Source organism: Camelus ferus, chromosome 25, assembly GCF_009834535.1.
Source record: "Camelus ferus isolate YT-003-E chromosome 25, BCGSAC_Cfer_1.0, whole genome shotgun sequence".
NCBI lineage: Eukaryota > Metazoa > Chordata > Mammalia > Artiodactyla > Camelidae > Camelus > Camelus ferus.
In genome coordinates, this window is record NC_045720.1 from 34,780,036 (window position 1) to 34,800,739 (window position 20,704).

A 20,704-nucleotide genomic window follows, 5' to 3' on the forward strand; every position below is an offset into this window, starting at 1 on the left:
GTTAGAAAAATCACTTGGGTTCAAAAATACCTTGGAATAATGTTTTTTAGAAATTGAAACTTAGAATACTGTTTTTTTCCTATGTCCTCACCCTACTATAAATAAAAGTTTTTAATTTATAAAAAAGATATTTAAGAGTAGAATTTATTGATCTCTAATTTATTAGGCACCATTATTAACTTATAAATATTCTGACTTTGCAGTTTAAAAGAGAGAAAAATCCTACCTATAGTGCCTTTTTTTTTCCTTTTGACATAATTCTTTACATTGAGTTACTTTGCTAGGGTCATTCAGAATCAAGTTTTATCAGTCTCTTAATTAAGCATTTAATTACTGTCATTTAATTGAGCATTTACTGGCTGTGTTTTGGATGTTGTGATTTTAGGGTGAATTTAAAGTTTTTATTATACTAGAGTATTTTGGATTCATCATAGATATGAATTAAAGATGTTTCCCCAATTCTAAAATCTTATTGTTAAAATCTAATTAAAAATTCTCTCATTAGTATTTTCCAAAATCATGATACATATATTGTGGGCACAATTCCAGAAGCCATTAATAGGCCTGCCTTTAAAAAATGTTTCCAAATAAGTGTGGAAATATATCCCCAGATGGAGCTTAACTATGCACATTAGTGTATTCAAAGCTTTAAAAGTACTGGATAAATAGAAACTTGCTTTACTGCAGTCTAATCCAGTTTTGTCCAAATGTATTGCCTGCAAAATTGTGTGTGTGTTTGTGTGTAGCTGTTAACATCCTTTAGGTTGGTATTCTCTCAATAGTGGTTTAAGAAATTCAGGTCATCTTTAAGATTTCTCATTAGAAAGAGTTATAGAGGGCCTGTTTAGTACAGTATTACCAAAATAAATGTATGTGATGATTTCATAAGAAAAAGCTAAACTGACTGTTTAGTGTACTTGTCTTGTGTGTGCAATTCATATTGAGACTGTTTCCTCCATTAAGCCCTTCTTGGCTGCCTGTGGTGTTTGCAGTTATTGTCATACTGATTTTGTTGTAAAATTATTGGGTTTTTAGTGTCATATGTAGTTTATTAAAGTGATTATATTTACTAGTTGCTTTGATTCTGAAAGATTTGCCTACTCAACAGTAGGACTGTAGCTACCATAAAGGAATTTTAGAGTTTTACTTGATGGAGGACTACTTATTAATTTTACCAGATGCTAAGTTACGTGTTTTTAATAAACCAGTTTGACAGATTTTCTTACACATATCATCAGTTAAACTGTTCCTAGTCAAAAACTACTAACCGGTGTTCATTCATGCTGTCCAGGATCTGCTGGGCCCTCGGGACTGCTAATTAATGCTTTTATTCATCCCTTATCAGTGCATTTTCTTTTCTTACTTCCTTCATTGGGAAGATCAAGCCCATCCTGTTTTATTTCTAAATGCTTTTTCTCTCCCTGAGATTCTTTCCCTGTTCTTTCTGCTCTATTGTTCCTTCCTTAATCAGAAGAAAATGTACCTCTGCATCACTTCATTTCTATTTATGATGTAGGTCTTATCTCTTCTAATAACCTGCCTGATTTCTTTTCCCTCTTCTGTATTTCCCTCTCCGGTCTCTCCTTGCCCCAGGTTAGTGTACAGAATCTCTGATATCCTAAATCAAATTTATTATCTTTCCCCATAAACTTGATTCCTCTTTTATGTGCCTTGCTTGTATACCATTGATCTTCCTCTGATCTTCAAGTTAGAAATCATAAACAGTGGCTAACTTTCCCCCTTTTGTTCATCATCTTCAGCAGCTGCTAATTCTTAAAAGCTTTATTCAGAAAACCTTTTATACTTCATTTCTTATTTTGTGTTTCACTACTGTTACCTTAGATTTCTCCTTCGTGCTCCTTTTTTCATAACATTTTCTTGATATAATCCATGACCCATAAAATTCACTGACATTTATTAATAAATTAAATTAATGAATAAAACTGACAGTTCAGTGGCTTTTAGTATATTCATAAGATTGTGCAACCATGACCACTAATTTCAGAATATTTTTATAATGCCAAAAAAAATTCTGTGCCCATTAAGAGAAACTCCCCACTCCCTCTTTCTTCTAGCTCCTGGTAGTAACTAATCTGTTTTTCTGTCTCTGTCAATTTCTGCAGAAAAACTGCTGGGATTTTGATAGGGATTATATTGAATCTGTCGTTCACTTTGGGCAGTATTACTGTCTTAATGCTGTTAAGTCTTCATGTTCATGGACGTGGTATGCTTTCCATTCAGGTTGTCTTTGATTTCTGTCTATGATGTTTTATAATTTTCAATGTACAAGTCTTGTACCGCTTTTTGTTAATTTTATGCCTTGAAATTGGGAATTTTTTTAATGCTGTTGTAAATGGAATTATTCCTTAGTTTCATTTCTAAATGTTCTTTGCTAGTGTTTAGAAATGCAACTGATTCTTATACATTGATATCGTGTCCTGCAACCTTGCTGAACTTGTTTATTAGTTTTGATAGTGTTTTTAGTGATTTCCTTAGAGTTTTCTAAATACAGGTTAATGTCATCTACAAATAGAAATAGTCTAGCTTCTTCCTTCTGGATATGTTTTCTTTCTTTTTCTTGCCTTTTTGTCCTACCAAGATCCTCCAGTGCATGTTGAATAAAGGTGGCAGGAGTTGACATCTTTGTCTTGTTCTTGATCTTAGGGAGAAGGCTTTCAATCTTTCACTTAAATATGATGTTAGCTATGGTTATTCACAGGTGCCCTTTATCAGGCTGAAGAAATTCTGTTCTGTTCCTAGTTTGTTGAGTGTTTTTTTTTCATGAAAGGGTATTATTAAATGCTTTTTCTGTGTCTGTTGAAATGATCATGTTTTTTTCCCACATTCTGTCTTACATTGATTGCTTGTCATGTGTTGAACTGACCTTGTATTGCTGGAATAAATCCCACTTGTTTGTGGTGTACCATCCTTTTGATACGTTGCTAGATTCAGTTTGCTTTACTTTATTGAAGATTTTTAGGTCTGTATTCATAGGAAATTGGTGTATAGCTTTCTTTTCTTGAGGCATCTTTGGCCTTCATGGAGTGAATTAGGAAGTATTCTCTACTCTTTTATTTTTTTGGAAGTTTGTGAAGGATTGATGTTAATTCTTTAAACATTAGGGAGAATTCACCAATGAAGCCATTTTGTCCTGGGCTTTTCTTTGTGGCAAGTGTTTTTGCATACTAATTAAATAGCTTTGCTTGATACAAATCTATTTGGATTTTCTGTATCTTGAATCAGTTTTAGTAGTTTGTGTCTTTTTAAGAATCTGTTTCTCTTCATTCAACTACATTACCAACTTGATGGCACAGAATTGTTCATAATTTTTCCTTATAAACTCTTTTCTTGGTTGTTAATGATATCCTCTTTTTCATTCTTGATTTTAATAATTTGAGTGTTCTCTCCTTTTTTTCTCCCCTTTTGTTAGTCTAGCTGTTGTCAGATTTGTTGATCTTTCCAAATAACCAAATTTTGGTTTCTTTGATTTTCTTCTGTTTTTAATTCACTGTTTCATTTATTTCTGCTTTAATCTTTATTATTTCCTTTGTTTTACTTGTTTTCTTACTCTTCTTTTGCTAGTTTTGTAAGTTGGACATTTAGATTATTGATTTGAGATCTTTTTTAATGTAAGTATTTATAGTTATAAATTTCCCCCTGTGTAATGCTTTTGGTATGTCATGTTTTTGGTTTTGTTCATCTCCAAGTGTTTTCTTAATTTTCTTTTTTTGGTACATTGATTTAAGGAAGGAGTTTAACTTCCACATAATTGTGAATTTCTTAAATTTCCTTCTGTAATTGATTTATGTATAATTTTATTCTATTGTGGTCAGAGACCTTACTTTGTATGATTTCAGTCTTTTTAAATTTATTGAGGCTACTTTTACAGCCTAGGGGTATCCTGGGGAAGTTTCCAACTCTTATTGTGAATTGTCTATTTCTCTCTTTACTTCTGTCATTTTTTGCTTCATGCATCTTGGGGCTCTATTGTCAGGTGCATATATTTTCATAATTGTTATATCTTCCTGATGGATTGACCCCTTTGTTGTTATAAAATGTCCTTCTTTGTGTCCAGTAGTAACTTTTATCTAAATATTTATTTTGTGTTATTGGTACAGCCACTCTAGCTTTGTTTTGGTTATTGTTTGTATAGTATATTTTTTTTCTACTCTTTTACTTATAATCTGTATTTTTAAAATCTAAAATGTGTCTCTTATAGACAGCATATAGTTGGATCATGTTTTGTTTTGTTTTGTTTGGTCATTTACGTTCTGCCAATTTCTTCATTTTGATTGGTATTTCAGTCCATTTATGTTTAATTATTGATAGATAGGATTTATGTCTGTTGTATTGCTCTTTACTTCCTATGTATCTTTTTTGTTTCACTTTATCTCCATTGTGTATTTTTTTGCATTAAACAAATGCCGTTTGTTTTAATTTTAATTTCCTTTTTCTTTTACCCTTTTTTTATGTTGTTTTCTTAGTGGTGACCCTGTATACTACGTTTGACACCTTAAATTAGAACAGTCTTGTTCTGATTAATCCCAACATAATTTCAATAATATACAAAAACTGCTGCAGCATAGCTTTGTTCCCTTCCTTTTGTGCTGTTATCATCATACAAATTACATATTTATACATTATGAGTCCATGTTCACAGCTTTATCATTATTGCTTTATTCTGTTGTTTTTTAATTCAGATAGGAGAAGAAAAGTTACAAACAAAAATGTGTTTATATTGCTTTTTACCTAACCTTTACTGACACTTTTTATTTTTTCATGTGGGTTCAAGTTACTGTATAGTGTCCTTTCATGTCAGCCAGGACTCCCTTTAGTATTTTTTGTAGAGTAGGTCTGCTAGTGACAGATTCTCTCACTGTTTTTAAAAAAATTTGAGAAAGTCTTTATTTCTCTCATTTTCGAAAGACAGTTTTGTCAGTTGTAGAATTCTTTGATAGTGTTTTGCTTTTGGCACTTTGTATATGTTTTCCTTCTACATTCTGGCTTCCATGGTTTCTGACAATAAATCAGCTGTTAATCTTTTATTAGTTGAGTCACCTCTTTCTTACTGCTTTCAAGATTCTTTGTTTTTGTCTCTTGACAGTTTGATCATGATGTGTCTAAATGTGGATCTCTGAGTTTATTCTACTTGGAGTTTGTTGTTCTCTCTCTCTCTGGTCAAATTATAATCTGTTTATAGTGCCTGTTTTAATGCATCCCAATTTGTGAATCCCCCCTTTTTTATTGTGAAGCCTTTTGATATTACTTTTCTTTCTGTACACTTCACAGCACGTTATTGGATTTCTTTTTGTAGATCATTTATACGCCTGTTTGCCATTTCTTACTTTGCTATCCGAATGTTAGGTCACTTAGGTCAGAGACCATGTCTTAACTAGCTTTTTCCCAGAGGTCTTGTACAATTTAATAGCTGAAGTGTTTGACATATGATTAAGGAGACTTGAAATGGTATCACAAACAAACTTGATAGAATTTTCATTCTTCTGAAATAACTTTGTAGATTATAGTTTTCTAAATCTTTAAAAAAATCTTTCTTACTACTCACAGTAACGTACATAAAGAAAACTTCAAACTTTGGGCTAAATTTGAGCCAAGATTTTCTAAAACTCATTTTAGTAACAGATAAGTAGATTAGAATTTAAAATGCTCTTGATTTTGTTCAAAACTTTATGATCATGGAAAAGCAAGATAGTAGGGAGAGATGAAAACTTTACATCATTTCAGATATTTTAATTACTTGGTAGTTTTAAATCTTTCCACAATCTTATTTTTAAGAAAATAGATTTTATTTTTTAGAGCAAAATTGAGTGGAAGGTACAGAAAGTTCCCATATACCGCTTACCCCCCACTCCCCCACACAACCTCCCTTACTATCGACCTATCAACCTCCTACACAACAGTGATACATTTGTTAAAACTGACGAACATACATACACATTATCATTATCCATGTCAAAGACCATAGTTTATATTAGGGTCCACTCTCAGTATTGAACATTCTGTGGGTTTTGGCAGATGTATAATGAATGACATGTAGCCACCATTAGAGTGTCTTACAGAGAGTTTACTGTCCTAAACTCCTCTGTGCTCCTTCTCCTCTAACCCCTGTCAACAGCTGATCTTTTTACTGTCTTCATAGTTTTTCCCTTTTCAGAATGTTATATAATTAGAATCATACAGTATGTGGCAGGTGTTCCATGTCTTTTCATGGCGTGATAGCCCATTTCTTTTTAGTGCTGAATAGTATTCCAGTGTGTAGATGCACTACATTTTATTTACTTATTCACCTAGTGAAAGGCATCCCAGTTGCTTCTAAGTTTTGGCAATTATGAACAAAGCTGCTGTAAAGATCTTTGTGTAAGTTTTTTTTTGATAGACATAGGTTCTCCTTTCTTTTTTTAATTTATTATTTTGTTCTGGTTTCTGTGACCTTTAAAAATAATAGTCGTTAAGATGCTTTCTGATTCAGCTATATGAAACTCTCCATCTCTAGTAAACGTGGTATGAATAACTAAGTGAGGAATGAAGCCAGATAGATGCCTTGATAATTTGTTACCTGGTTAATATGCTTATTTCTACAAAATATATCCAGTGTGTTAAGTTATACATTTTAAGAACATTTAGGGGACAGTTTAAATATAACTTTTCACAGTCTGTTTCTATTAATGCACTCTAATTATTTTTAACTCATTTACTTTAGTTTTTATTTTCCTAAGTAAAACATGAACACCATCAACCTACCCTTCACCCTCACCTCCAAACAGCAAGTAAAACCCTTGTGGACATGATGGTTTATTGAATTTCTCATTAAGACTGTATGTCCTCTTCCTTAATACAATGTAAATGACTTCCTCGGTCTAGAGTTTTCTGAAAGGAACAAGTGTGCTTCAGGCACAGTATCAGTTTGAGTAGAAATCTGTTAAGAATAATTTTCACTTAGTTTTCACTGAAATGTGTCCAGTTATAGGCCGAATAGTAGGAGCTACAAACAAAATTTCAATTCTTACTGTATATTTAAAATTACTGAATCCTACAGCTGGATTGGTGGGACCAGTATTCATTTTAAGCTATTTAAAGCAGGGCTGGGTTGAGGGGAGGGAAATAGCTCATTGGTAGAATGCATACTTAGCATGCACGAGGTCCTGGGTTCAATCCCCAGTACCTCCATTAAAAAAAAATCTATAAACCAAGACTGTGTTCTAAAGATTTGAAACTACTTAAGTGTTCTTTCATATGTGCAAATAAGAATGTATTTATTGTCATTAACAAAGTTTGTTTTGTCTGATGAATTTTCTTATTTTATTATGTGGCATACTTTTTAAAGCAGAAAATGTTAATTTTTCTGTCTGACGGCATGTATTCTTAAATATGACAGTTACTGTTTTTTTTCAGTTGTTTGCCTTATCTCCAGAAAGATAAATTCAGCTTCCATTAGTTCTTTGTTATAGCAGACATTTTATTCACTTGAATATCAATTAGTATATTACGTTTCCTGCCAGTGTCAGTGTATTTGTCATTGGATTTTTTTTTTTTTTTGAGAAATCTTGGTGCCAGTAAGTTGAATATATGTGTTCACCTATTTATTTTGTGAGTCTTAACTCAAAGAAAACTTACTTCAGCTTTAAGCTCACTAAATTTTTCTTAAAACTAGCCATTTGTACTGATATAAAACCAAAACATTGAGGGGAAGATTGTGGCAATCTTAAATATCTGAGTAAGTTTGGAAGCATTTTTGCAAATTTCACTGCTCTCAAATTTAACTTGTGTGTGACATTTACAGGGATGTTGTGGAGATGATAGTGGTCTCATGGAAGTAGAGGGAGCTCATCCATCACGGACGATGAGTATTAATGCTGCAGAGCTAAAACAGCTTCTACAAAGCAAAGAAGAAAGTCCAGAAAATTTGTTCCTTGAACTAGAGAAGCTTGTTTTGGTAAAAAAGAAACAATAGAAACAAAATAAAAATGGCTTATTCTCAGGAAATAATTTTCTTCACAGTTTGACTAGTACAAATTTTTTTAGTGACCTTTTTAAAATAGTGAACCCTCAGTTGGGTATTTATACTCAGAATTAATAATTCGGAGTGAAGTCCTCCATACTGATATGAATTTTAAGGAGTACATGAAGGCAGTACTTTTGGAATTGTCTTTTGTTTGAATGCAGGGTGCCATCTGCTACCATTCTTTAGAAATAAAATGACAAGTGTTTTTGGTGTTTATTTTAATATGTTTAATGTTAAGCTGATAATTTCTTGATGGTGCTCTAAATTTCTTAGTGATGAAATAATACCACTTTTTTTACTAAAGAGTCAGTAGATTATGGGCATAAATGTTCAGGTTTTACCTGCATCCTCTTATTTTATGCTGTTTTTTGTATCTAGGAGCATTCAAAAGATGATGATAATCTGGATTCTTTGTTGGATAATGTGGTTGGACTTAAGCAGATGCTGGAGTCATCAGGTGATCCTTTACCTCTTGGTGACCAGGATGTAGAACCAGTACTTTCAGCTCCAGAATCTCTCCAGAATCTGTTTAACAATAGGTAAAACATGCAATGTTATGGTTGAGTAGATATTATGCATATAACGGCTTGGGGTCAAGAGAAGGCCATCAAATTATTTTTCTGTGCAGGTCAGATAGTAAAAATTCTAGTCTTTGTGGACCACATTCAGTCTCTCTTGCATATTCTTCTGTAGCTTTTTGCTTGTTTCTTTTGTTTTTTTAAAAAAGGCTTTAAAAATATGCAAACCATTCTTGCTTGCAGGCTGTACAAAAACAGGTTGGCAGAATGAGGAACCATAGTTTGCTGGTCTCCTCATCTATAGGATATCTCTCTTGATCTTTGGAACACTATCCTTTTAGAGTATAATATGTATTTAATGTGATAGAATTATTTTCTAAATTAAGAAAAATTACACATTGGTACAATGTAATAAACTTGGCTTTTTAGAAGTAAAACTAGGGTTGTTTTATTTTATTGAAAGATCAAATTTGTCACGAGGATTAGTTTCCAGGTTACTGGTTTTCAAGAATACTTAATTTTTTTTTTTTTTTGTGGGGAGAGGTAATTAGGTTTATTTATTCTTTAATGGAGGTACTGGGGATTGAACCCAGGACCTCGTGCATGCTAGTCATGCACTTTGCCACTGAGGTATACCCTCTCCTCAAGAATACTTAATTCTTAAATAGTTTCTTGAAGGAATCTTTTTAAGTGCTAATTTTACTAATCCTTCAGAGGATAATATTTTTAATTGTACTGTACCACAGATTTTACTTAGAAGGTAAGCTAAAATATTTGATTTTGGAATTCTGCTTTTTAACAAATACTTTTCTTATTCTAGAACTGCATATGTGCTAGCTGATGTCATGGATGATCAGTTGAAATCTATGTGGTTCACTCCATTTCAGGCTGAAGAGATTGATACAGATCTGGATTTGGTATAAGTAATTTTATTACTAAATACTTAGAAAAATGTTACTTTTTTGTTGTTTCTTAGTGTATTGTTAGTTCAAAAATTGATTATATATTGTATGGCTGTTTAAAGTCTGTCTCAGGACCAGTAGGGCATTATTTTTATGTCAGTCGCCCACTTAATGGTGTCCAGGACTCTCAGTTTTTTTTGCTACTTGTTTTCTCTCTTTCTACATAGTGATCTGTATATTTGAGAATGAGATTCTTCTCATTTTTGCATAAGTACTCTAAAGCACTTTGGTTACCTATATTTATAGGGTATAGAATAGAGTAAAGTATCCCATGGAATTATAATTAATTCTTGTACTTGGGTTTAAAGAGAGAATAGGTTGCTCTTAATTTGGGGAAATGAAAAAAAAAATTTGTTCAAAAAATATAGTATGAATGGGAATTGATATTCTTAAACATAATGCTGAATAGGTAAAAGTATAGTTAAAGATTTTAATGCAGTCTTGTTTTATGCTTCTCAGAGTATTAGGAAGGACAATTTTAGCCACACCTTATTTTACCGTGTATTATTTTTTCTTCTTAAAAAATGTGTATATATTTTCAGTAACATCAAATTTATTTGTAAATCAAGAGGAAGGGTACTCCAGAAGAGTACATATTCAAAGAAAGAAATATATTTGAATATTCCCTGGTCCAGAAAATATTAGTATTCATGTGCAGTAAAATTAAAAGAATGATTTGCTTCATATTTAAGATGTATTTAGTGTACTAAGGACTTCTTTTCCTTCTTTAAAATATCACATGCAGGCAGGAGGGTATAGCTCAGTGGTAGAGCACATGCTTCACATGCATGAGGTCCTGGGTTCAATCCCTGGTATCTCCATTCAAAAAAAAAAAAAAAAAAGTAAAATATCACATGCAATTGAATTAAAATTGCATTGAACAATATTTTTAGTGTAAATTGTTCAATGATTCTTTAGAACTGTGCTGTTCAATAGAACTTTATGAAGTAGAGATATTCTATAACCTGACCTGTCCAGTACAGTAGCCACTAGCCTTATGTGATTGTTGAGCAATGAAACGTTGCTAGCATGTCTTAGGAACTGAATTTTATTTTGATTTAATTTTAATTAATTTAAATTAAAATAGACACATGTAGTTAGTTAGTGGCTACCATATTGGGCATCACAGGTTGAAAATATTTGTGTTAGAAGCCCTAACCCTAATTGTTGTACCACAGTTACCTTGTGATGATTGTGACTTTATGTGGTTTAGGGAAATTTTTGGTCTTTTAGGTTTAATAAATTTAATATAGCCTAAGTGAACATAATTTTCATTTCTCTGAAAGTTGACTTTGGTTGGAACCTCCTTAAATTAATACATAGAGATCTGTGGCACAGAATCCTTTTTTTGTGATACATTGACCATAGAAGGCTTGTAGAGTATGTTATTTTCAGATTCTTTGGGAAAAGTTCTGGAAATAGTCCACTGTTAATTTATAGTAGAGAAAGCCTGAATTCCTTGCCAGGCATCAGAGGTCTCCTAGATAAATAGCCCTTCTCTGAGGAGGAATGCTAACTCTGCACCCCTCTCCCCTTTCAAAAAGCAGCTAACTTCCTAAGGCTTTTTTTCTTTTTTTTTTTTAAACTACCAATGATGTTGCTTTTTGAAAAAATGAGGGAAACAGGCTGACCTATAATTTATTTGTTACGAGGGTCAAATATAATTTATAGGAAATAAGAATTTCTGTAATCAAATGTTATATTAATAGTTGCATGTAAGTATAATGTTACATAAATAGTAACATTGAAGTACATTTTTCATTTGTTCATTTTTATGACTGCAGGTAAAGGTCGACTTAATTGAGCTCTCTGAAAAATGCTGTAGTGACTTTGACTTGCATGCAGAATTAGAGCGCTCATTTTTGTCAGAACCATCATCTCCAGGAAGAACCAAGACTACTAAAGGATTCAAACTTGGAAAACACAAGCATGAGACCTTTATAACTTCAAGGTAAAATTTATTTTACTGAAGATCTTGATTGTGATCAAGTAACCTTCTTTATTTTAATGTATTTTAAGATAGACTCTTGAGTATTAGAGAAAAAAGAAGTTGACATAATACTTGAATCGTGAATATTGTTTTGAATTTTTTTAAAAGATAATAATTTGGCCAGGACATACCAAGTACATTTGTTATGTTGTTTTATTTTATGAGAGTTTAAATGTTTTGAAAAAGGGTCAACTGGATTATTTTTAAAAATTGTTATTCATATCAGTTAAATGTGAGTACCTTTCTTAGCTAGTTTTGTTGTGTTTCCCTGGAACGTAATAGAGATATTTGCATAGTTAACACAATTGGGATAAGAATAATTGAAATGTAGTTTTCAATATTACAAAGATTAACTTATATTTTCACTGGAAATGTGTAAAAGAAAACATTTTCATGGAGTGTTTCTGTTTTAATAGTGGAAAATCTGAATACATTGAACCTGCCAAACGAGCTCATGTTGTGCCCCCACCAAGAGGAAGGGGCAGGGGAGGATTTGGACAGGGTATACGACCCCATGATATTTTTCGTCAGAGAAAACAGAACACTAGCAGACCACCATCTATGCATGTGGATGACTTTGTTGCAGCTGAAAGTAAAGAAGTGGTCCCTCAAGATGGAATACCTCCACCAAAACGGCCACTCAAAGTATCACAGAAGATTTCTTCTCGTGGTGGATTTTCAGGCAATCGGGGAGGACGGGGTGCTTTTCACAGTCAGAATAGGTTTTTCACACCTCCTGCTTCAAAAGGTAACTACTTACATATATTTTCTAATGGGTTATTCTAATACTGGAATATCAGAATATCAAATACAAGTGATTCAGATGAAGTATTTTTCTGATACTATAATTAAGCTGCCTCTAGACCAGTGGTCCTATTTGCAGAGTGCTTGGTTGGATAGAAAAAAATTTTTTTTACATTAACTTGTTTAATTGCATATTTAATGATGAGTTTAAAAGAAGTATTGGCTAATTACGTCCCTTTTTACGTTGAGAATTGTGTTTATCCTTTCTGAATAATAGCCATACGTTATTTTCACAGTGGTTCTTATAAACAGTTTCCTTAGGATTGTTCTATGTAGTTCATCTTTGATTCTCTTATCTCCTTGCTTCCTAATGTTATATATAACTTGTTTTAAATATTTTCAGGATTTTAGAAATTCAGTTTCTAAAATAAAAATTTACAGAAATTATACTTTACTAGTGGATTGATGGCATGTTTCCATGCTCCTGAGTTAAGAGAGTGAGAGTGAAAGAGAACAGGTGTTTACTTTAGTAGTAAACACTTACATAGCTGAGTTAGGAACTATTTTGAGCACTTCACATGTAATACTCTCATCAGTCCCACGAGGTAGGTTCTTTTAGTGTGCCCGCTTACCAGAAGAGAAAACTTGTCAGTCATTTGGCCAGGACATAGAAATATGGCAGAACCAGTATTTGAACCCTGACAGTCTGGCTTCAGAGCCTCCGCTTCTAACTTCGTATGATGCTGCCATACTGCTTATATTCTGTTATACAATTTTATAGTTTCTCTTCTGTTACTTTTGAAGATTAAGAAAAACCTGTCATATCTTCATTCGATTGAAATTGTGAAAAAAGTAGATTTTGATCGTGTTGCCTGCGTTTAGGAAATTACAGTCGTCGGGAGGGAACAAGAGGCTCCAGCTGGAGCGCTCAGAATACTCCTCGAGGAACTTACAATGAGAGCCGCGGAGGCCAGAGCAATTTTAACAGGGGCCCTCTTCCACCGTTACGACCGCTTAGTTCTACAGGTACACGTTCTTCCTACTTGACATTGCTGAGGGGGAGGGAGGCAAATCTTCCTTTTCAAATTGTTGAATGTCATATATTCTCATTCTGGGAGAGAATATTTTGGAATGTAGACATATAATTCTAAAGTCAGTTTAATTTTATATCTGTGAGTGGGTGCCCAATGTACATCTTCTGTATAAATAATCAAAATTTTAGATTTTGAACTGTGTATATAGGCTGAGTGGTTTCACGTTGTGCTCTGTCTTGATAGTAACTAAAGAAAGCCAGTCCTTCAGGCACCTATCTGACTAAAGTAAACAGAGATACCTCAGCACAGAATACAAGTTGACTCTTGAGCGACGTGGGTTTGAACTGCAAGCATTATCCACTTACATGCAGATATTTTCTAACAATAAATACTGCAGCACTACATGATCTGTGGTTAGCTGAAATCTGAGGATGTGGAGGAACCAGCTGTAAATTATACTTGGATTAACCCCCGAGTTGTTCAAAGGTCAACTGTATTCTGTTTTCGTTTCAGTGTTGTCTTGCGTTTGTAAGCATATAACCCTTCTTTTCCTCTCTGCAACATTCCTATATCAAGTCCAGAATTTTTCTGGTCAGATGTAGGCTTTTGGTTTCAAATTCCCTTGTTTTTTTTTTTTTTTTTGGCTTTATTTGAAATGTAATTCTTACATTTAAACCATTTACCTTTTTAAAGTGGACAACTCAGTGGTCTTCAACACATTCATGGAACTGGCCCGTGGATTTTAAAGGAGCGAAGAGTAGTCCCTGTCTTTGAGCTCAGTGTTATAGATTAGTGTTTACATAATGGGAAAGGACAGTTTGTTACAACTGAAAACTGTATTCTTTCTTTTACAGGCTACCGCCCAAGTCCTCGTGACCGTGCTTCCAGGGGTCGTGGGGGCCTTGGACCTTCCTGGGCAAGTGCGAATAGTGGCAGTGGAGGCTCACGAGGAAAGTTCGTTAGTGGAGGCAGTGGTAGAGGTCGTCATGTACGGTCCTTTACACGATAAAAATTCTTTCGGGAACATCCTCAGTGTATATGGACATTTCATGAGGACAATAAAAATAAGACTGGAGGACCAATTTAGACTTAGCAGTTATCTGGATACATCTGAGAGAATATTTTTATCTGAAGAAAGCAGATTTTGTTTGATACCTAACACAAGATTTCAATAAAAATCCAAACTTTGTATGTATGTTTGTATATATTTTTTCCCTTTCTTATATGACTATTTAGAAAATTTCTTAGGTAGAAAATGAACTATGAAATGTCTTGTTCTGATGTTATTTCTTGCCTGTACCACAGATGTTCCCCGTACTTTCTCAGCTTGTGGTGCCCTTCACTGTTTCAGTAGTGTTTTCACAGCACACCTAGGCCAAAAGAAATGCCTAATAATTCCATTTATTAAATAGTTAGGTCCAAACAGCTTAAGAATTTACGTCCAAACCACTAGTGACAGTGGATGCGGCGCAACTTCTCAGACCTTGGAATCAGCTTGAACGCTGCCAGTATTCCTGCTCCACCATGCTTTTTGCACAGTACTTTTTACCACACCTGCTGAAAATCCAGTTTTGCAAAGATACACTGTCATGGAAAGAAACATAGTGCTATCTGCTATTGACAATGTGAACTACCTCAAAGCAGCATTTTGTGTTGTGCCCCATGGATGTGTGCGCCTCAGAAATTCACAGCGTCCTGCAGGCACTCGTGTTAATCTGGTGGCCTGGCGCACAGATTTGGGAACCTTTTGTCTGTACCAAAAGGAACACGACACTCTTCTCCTTTACACTAGAAAGAAATACATACATACTTTGTGTTTTAGCTTTATACCTACTTATAGTATTTTATTATGCAATTATTTAAAACCTAAAAATGAGGCATATCCTAGTACTGTTATTTTGGGACTCAGAAACATCTAATAAAACTGTACTTTATATACAGAAATAAAGTTTATACTTTGATAAAACAGTCATTTTTCCCAGGAGCTATCTTAACACACAGCCTATATAATCTGGCATAAAATACAGAGTTCTCTTAAACAACAAAGGAGTGTATGAGTCTCATTCCATCCCTTCATCACGCTGTCTTGTCGAACTATTTTGAGTGAATAGAAAGTTTGCTAGGAAAACACCTTGAAGAAAAGCTTTGTACTAAAGACTCTGATGTTTAAGTGAAAGGTAATGGAAATCTTAGCTAATGGCCTCTGCTTCAAAAACCCAAGATAACCTAAACCCCTTTCAGTCCTGAAACCTAATAAGCTCGTCTTTCTAAAGATGCATTTTTCAGTCCAGCAAAGGAGTTATTATCCTAACTTTACAGACGGAGGAGGCTGAGGAGCTTTACTCAAAAGTGATAGAAACAGTATGTAGAACCTGGTTGGCAGTCTTCTAATTCTTCACCTCTCTTTTCCATCTTGGAGCACAAAGAAGCTACTCTCTGGGCTGAATGGTATTAGAGATCAGAATTAATTTATGCTATGGAAGTGGAGTTCCCAATACCGAGCACTCTTGTTTTAGTCATTTCAGAAGTGAGCCAGATCGGTATTGGGGGATGGTTGCTGTCATATACATTTAGATCTATATGTAAGACCATGTACCTTCAAAAATGAATATAAGTTTTATGAGTACTTTGGTAGAATAGGAATATGTGTTATTTGCAAAACTTGGTTTTACATAAGAGATTTCAGGAAATGTTTTGAGTGGTATTTAGAAATTAATGAAAGAATGTAAAATACCTTTGAGAACTAAACATTCTATTTATAACACTAGGAGCTGATAGAATGATTGCTTTTATAAGAACAAGAAAAAGTAAATGCTCTGAAATACTGCTATGCTTCATTTAAAAACACTGTTGCTGGTAATCAAGGTGTGTGAAGCAATACCAGGTCCAGTTTAGTTTAACTGCTTAAGTGTAAAAAAATTGCAGAAATGCAGAGATTAAGAATGAAGAACGAGAGTATGTCTTCTAAGTATCTTGAGAAGCTCACAGTCTAATAGAGAAAACAATCATGTAAACAGGTTTTGTTTTTTAAAGTAATGGGTGAGTGTATAACCATGGAACAACTTGGGAGTTCTTGAATAACCCAATTAGTACTTTTCAAACTGATCCACAGAGTTTTTAAAATAGTCAAAGGAAAAACTTGACATTACAATTGTATATTAGACTATAAATAATATCTTTGGAATTGTTTTGTATGAAGACTAGTTAAGATGGAAAAATTATATATGTGATTTTTTTATTTTTAAATTCAAAGGACAGATTGGGAAATAATGAGCAAGATCTTACAAATGTCCTATGAATTCATGAGCTGGAGAAAAGGATGCAAACTCTAGTACTAGCAGTGGCCTTGAGAGTAACAGAAATGAGAAGAGAGGACCAGGTGAAGAACAGACAGTGAAAACTGGAGAAGTTGTCGGTTGACACTTTGGCCTCAGTGTGGAGGGTGGAAGCTGGGAGAGTTGGAGCTGGTGGCTCTGGAGGGTGCTTGCAGTGTTAAAGTACACTTCAGCTTCAGCTGATTGACACCTTGGAAAACTGATGGATCCAAGGCTAACACATCTTCTAAGAGAATTTTGTAAAAATGTTTTAAGTTTTAAAATTAAAAAAAAAATTGTGGTTAAAAAAACCTGCAAATTTACCATCTTAGCCATTATTTCGTGTACAGTTCAGCAGTGTTAAGTATTCACATTATTGTGCAACTAGCCTTCAGAACTTTTTGATCTTGCACATCTGAAACCCTATACCCCTTTAACAACTACTTGCCAATCCCCTCTTCCTCCAGTCCATAGTACCCACCATTCTACTTTCTGTCTCTGAATTTGACTACGTTAACTCATATAGGTGGTATTTGTCTTTTTGTCATTGCCTTATTTAATTTAGCATGATGTCCTTAAGATTCATCCATCATAAACATATGTCTAAATTTCCTTCAAGGCTGAATAATATTCCATTGTATGTATATACCACATTTTATTCATTGATCTGTTGGTAGACATTAGTTGCTTCCACTTTTTGGCTATTAGGGATAATGCTGCTATAAACACAGGTATACAAATATCTGCTCCAGCCCCTACTTAGAATTATGTTGAGTATATAGATAGAAGGATTACTGGATCATATGGTAGTTCTCAACTTTAAGTTTTCTAGGAGTTGCCATACTGTTTTCCATAGTTCCTGCACCATTTTGCATTTCTTCCAACAAGGATTCTAATTTCTCCACATCCCCACCAACACTTGTTATTTTCTGTTTGTTTGTGTTAATAATAGCAATCCTAATGGATATGCTTCTGACTCTTAAAGAGAAGTAAAAAATCTGGATTATTGATGGGTAGTCAGTTTTCAAGTATGGCAACTGAAATTTAAAAATTTAAAATATTGTATGAGCCAAACAAATGTGCAGGGGACAATGTAGCCAGAGGGTTCCAGCCTGAAGATAGGGTCTATTTTAGAAACTGGAACTGGATTACTGTAAAAACTTAATTTTCGTTTGAAATAGTAAAATTTACCAAGTAAATCTGTGATAGGACCTGATGCTGTAGAGAAGTTCTTTGGAACCAAAAAGCTCGGGTTTGAAACTAGCTTTTATCACTTAGCTATGCAAATTTAATCAGCTTTAATATCTGCTCTTAAATCTGCCTCCTCTCCCTACATTGCTAGGTTTTGGAGATTAATGTATTTGATTTTTTAAAAAAATGTGTACAGCAATATTGTTTTAAATGTTCAAGCCTCTACTGTCTGGAAAAAAGTATACAAGATATGACTTACTTGCTAAATTATTTCTGAAGTCATTGAAACTAGTGCCTGCTTGAGAAATAATGTGTAAGTTATGGAGGTAGAATTATAACAATTTGTAGCTCTACCAGACAACTGTGATGTGTTTTTTAAGGAGATTTTTAGTTTGGGGATGCTATTGTACAATGGTCTTGTGAACATGGATTGTAAATGAAGATAGTCCACCTGTCTAAGAATTCTCAGGATACTTTGGGACATGTGGTAATATTTGTAAAATATAATATTTATATTTTAAAATATAAAAGGGTGTAGCTGGTATGAAAATGCAGGGAACAGTGAGGAGTCTACTTTGGCCAGGGTAGAATGCAGGGGATGAGCAGAGGAAAGGGAGGGAAGATGTGCTTGGAGGTTGGGCCTAAATTATGAAAGGTCTTATTTGCTATGCTAAAGCCATAGAGAGTAACTAAAATTTTGTTATTGTTGTTAATGTGAATGGCATTTTAAAATTTGGTACATTTTTATGAACATCTACTCTGAGCCAGTCACTATGAAAGGTGTTTTCAATAAATTAACTCCTAATCAGATCTACGCTTTAGAAAGACTATTCCTCTGGTGCAGCAGGGAAGATGGATTAGAGAGGGAAGAGTCTGAGGCAGGAAGGGCAATTAAGCAATTACGGCAAAGGTGCAGATCAGTGATCCTCAAAGAGCGGTTCTCAAATCAGCTCAGCATCACCTGGGAATACATTAGGACTGTGTGTTCTAAAGCATCACCCCAGACCGAAGAAAGTGGAGGCAGGGCCTAGTGATGTGTGCTTTCACAAGCCCTGCAAGTGATTCTGCTAAAGTCTGATGTATCCTAAAGTTTGTGTATCAATGGTTTTCAAATTTAGGAATCATCTGGGGAAGTCATTAAAAATGCAAGTTCCAGGGGCCTACAAATCTATTCTTTAAAAGCTTCTCAGGAGATGCTCATAATCAGCCAGGTTTGGATCCAGTGACATCGATGAAAAGTAACGTCCTCAGCTAAGACAGTGGTAATGGAAATGGAGGGATCAAATAGAAAAGATATTTCTCAGCCACTGTAATACCTCTAGAATTAGACTGGGTCACGATGGCATGAAATTATACAAAGCAGTTACTGATCTGAAAGTACTTTGTAGTGGGCAGAGAGGGAGAAGTGTGTGAGCAGGATGAGGAAAAAGTCAGCATGTCAGAACTGAAAAGCAGCTCCGGAGACCCAAGGTTTAGGGGTGGTAGGTAGAGCCCCACGCACAAGAAGTGAAGATGGAAAGAGCCTAGATACGGCAATTTGAAAGATTTTATAACTTTGTGATGGCAATTTAATGGGAGTGCGAGTTTGGGGGAAGGTAAGCAGAATCCCTATGCTGCCTGTAGCGTGACTGAGAAGTGAGAACGTGTAGGCTCCACTTGTGGGGATCAGGGGAGAGACCGCTGAAAGCCATTCTCTTGCCAACAGTTTACATAAAAAGTTTGCCTCTGGGTTTGTGGTCTTAGACTGTATCTGCACAATCTAGTGTTTTTTTGTGCCTCCACCCTTTTGACTACAGGCTTCTTTGGAAGTTCTATTTCTTATTGTGTTCTAAGTTCTTATATCTGCTTCTTTTATATCTAAGATGTTCTTAAGAATGGTGCATTGTTTCATTCTGCCCGAGTACCCTTGAAGTGTAATTTTTTAATGACCCTATTCTGGTCAGTATATTTATCATATTATGTATTCTTAGGTTTTAAGTGGAATAATGTTTTGAGGTATTAATTTGGAAAAACATAATACAGAATTGCAAGGCTGTCATTTCAAAGCAAAGGGCAAAACTCAAATAGCCAAATGAAAGTTCTTAAGGTTTTTTTCAAGTTAATAAATCTTAACAAATGATTTGTGTTAACAAACTATATATTATTCCTCAGTGAAGGTCTCTTTGTTTGCTACAGAGAGGCTTTGGGAGTATTTTGGTAAAGCTTTGAACTAACGCGGGCCTATTGGACCCCCTTAAATCTGCAGCTGCTTTAGTTGTTCATTTTAGGAATGAAGCTTTTCAATGTTCTGGTAACTCTAGGACAGTACAATTGCTACTTACTCTGACTGAACATTTCCCCTGGCTCTGCTAGAATGATTTAGGGTCCTCTAGAATCATTATTTCCTTTAAGTTAAATAAGGAATCAGAAAGAATTCACCTGTAAGCCAAAGTCATGGAAAGCAAACATCCAAATCTGCTTCATAAGCACGTGAAACTTCAAAAAGCTGTTCAATAACTTTACCTCCAAAACTCATTTTGATGGAAAGGCAGAAAAATTAGAAATGAAAAAAGCTAGGAACTAGACCTGATTCTTTCCTAGTCATCAACTTGATGTGTGATATGAACAAATTAAATCATCACTGGGCCTCTGTTTTCTCATATATTCTGAAGTATAGAATAGGATTCAGGATGGTTGTGGTGTAGAGCATGAATTAGAAGAGAAATGTTATAACTTTATTGTAGAGTTAAAGTAAAAAGTAGCAGTCCAAAATTGATGAAATGTAGTGGCTCAGAGACAAACGGAATAAACACAACTGAAAAAAGAAGGGTAATCTCATGAAAACGAGGTCTTCAAATTCTTTTTCTCCTCTCCATTCCCCCAAGGAGAAATGTTCAGCTCTGATGTTGGTGTTGGTTAATGAATTAACCAACATTCTCAAAACCCAATAAC

General features: G+C 34.3%; 1 protein-coding gene and 1 non-coding gene across 3 annotated transcripts in view; both read left to right on the forward strand.

Annotated features, from left to right (window-relative positions):
• Nucleotides 1–14,463, forward strand: part of VIRMA (vir like m6A methyltransferase associated) — a 55,200-nt gene extending 40,737 nt beyond the window's left edge. The window contains exons 18-24 of one of the 2 annotated variants that reach the window (XM_006191982.3): nucleotides 7,799–7,951; nucleotides 8,399–8,559; nucleotides 9,359–9,455; nucleotides 11,285–11,451; nucleotides 11,907–12,238; nucleotides 13,117–13,260; nucleotides 14,123–14,463. In XM_006191982.3, the coding sequence (XP_006192044.1) occupies nucleotides 7,799–7,951; nucleotides 8,399–8,559; nucleotides 9,359–9,455; nucleotides 11,285–11,451; nucleotides 11,907–12,238; nucleotides 13,117–13,260; nucleotides 14,123–14,277 (1,209 nt within the window). In that variant the 3' untranslated portion in view covers nucleotides 14,278–14,463. The remainder of the gene's footprint in view (nucleotides 1–7,798; nucleotides 7,952–8,398; nucleotides 8,560–9,358; nucleotides 9,456–11,284; nucleotides 11,452–11,906; nucleotides 12,239–13,116; nucleotides 13,261–14,122) is intronic. The other variant, XM_014565391.2, reaches the window with a different exon arrangement.
• On the forward strand, nucleotides 10,250–10,321 carry TRNAV-CAC. Its single transcript has one exon. It is a non-coding gene; the product is annotated as a tRNA-Val (tRNA).
• Nucleotides 14,464–20,704: the final 6,241 nt, after the last annotated feature.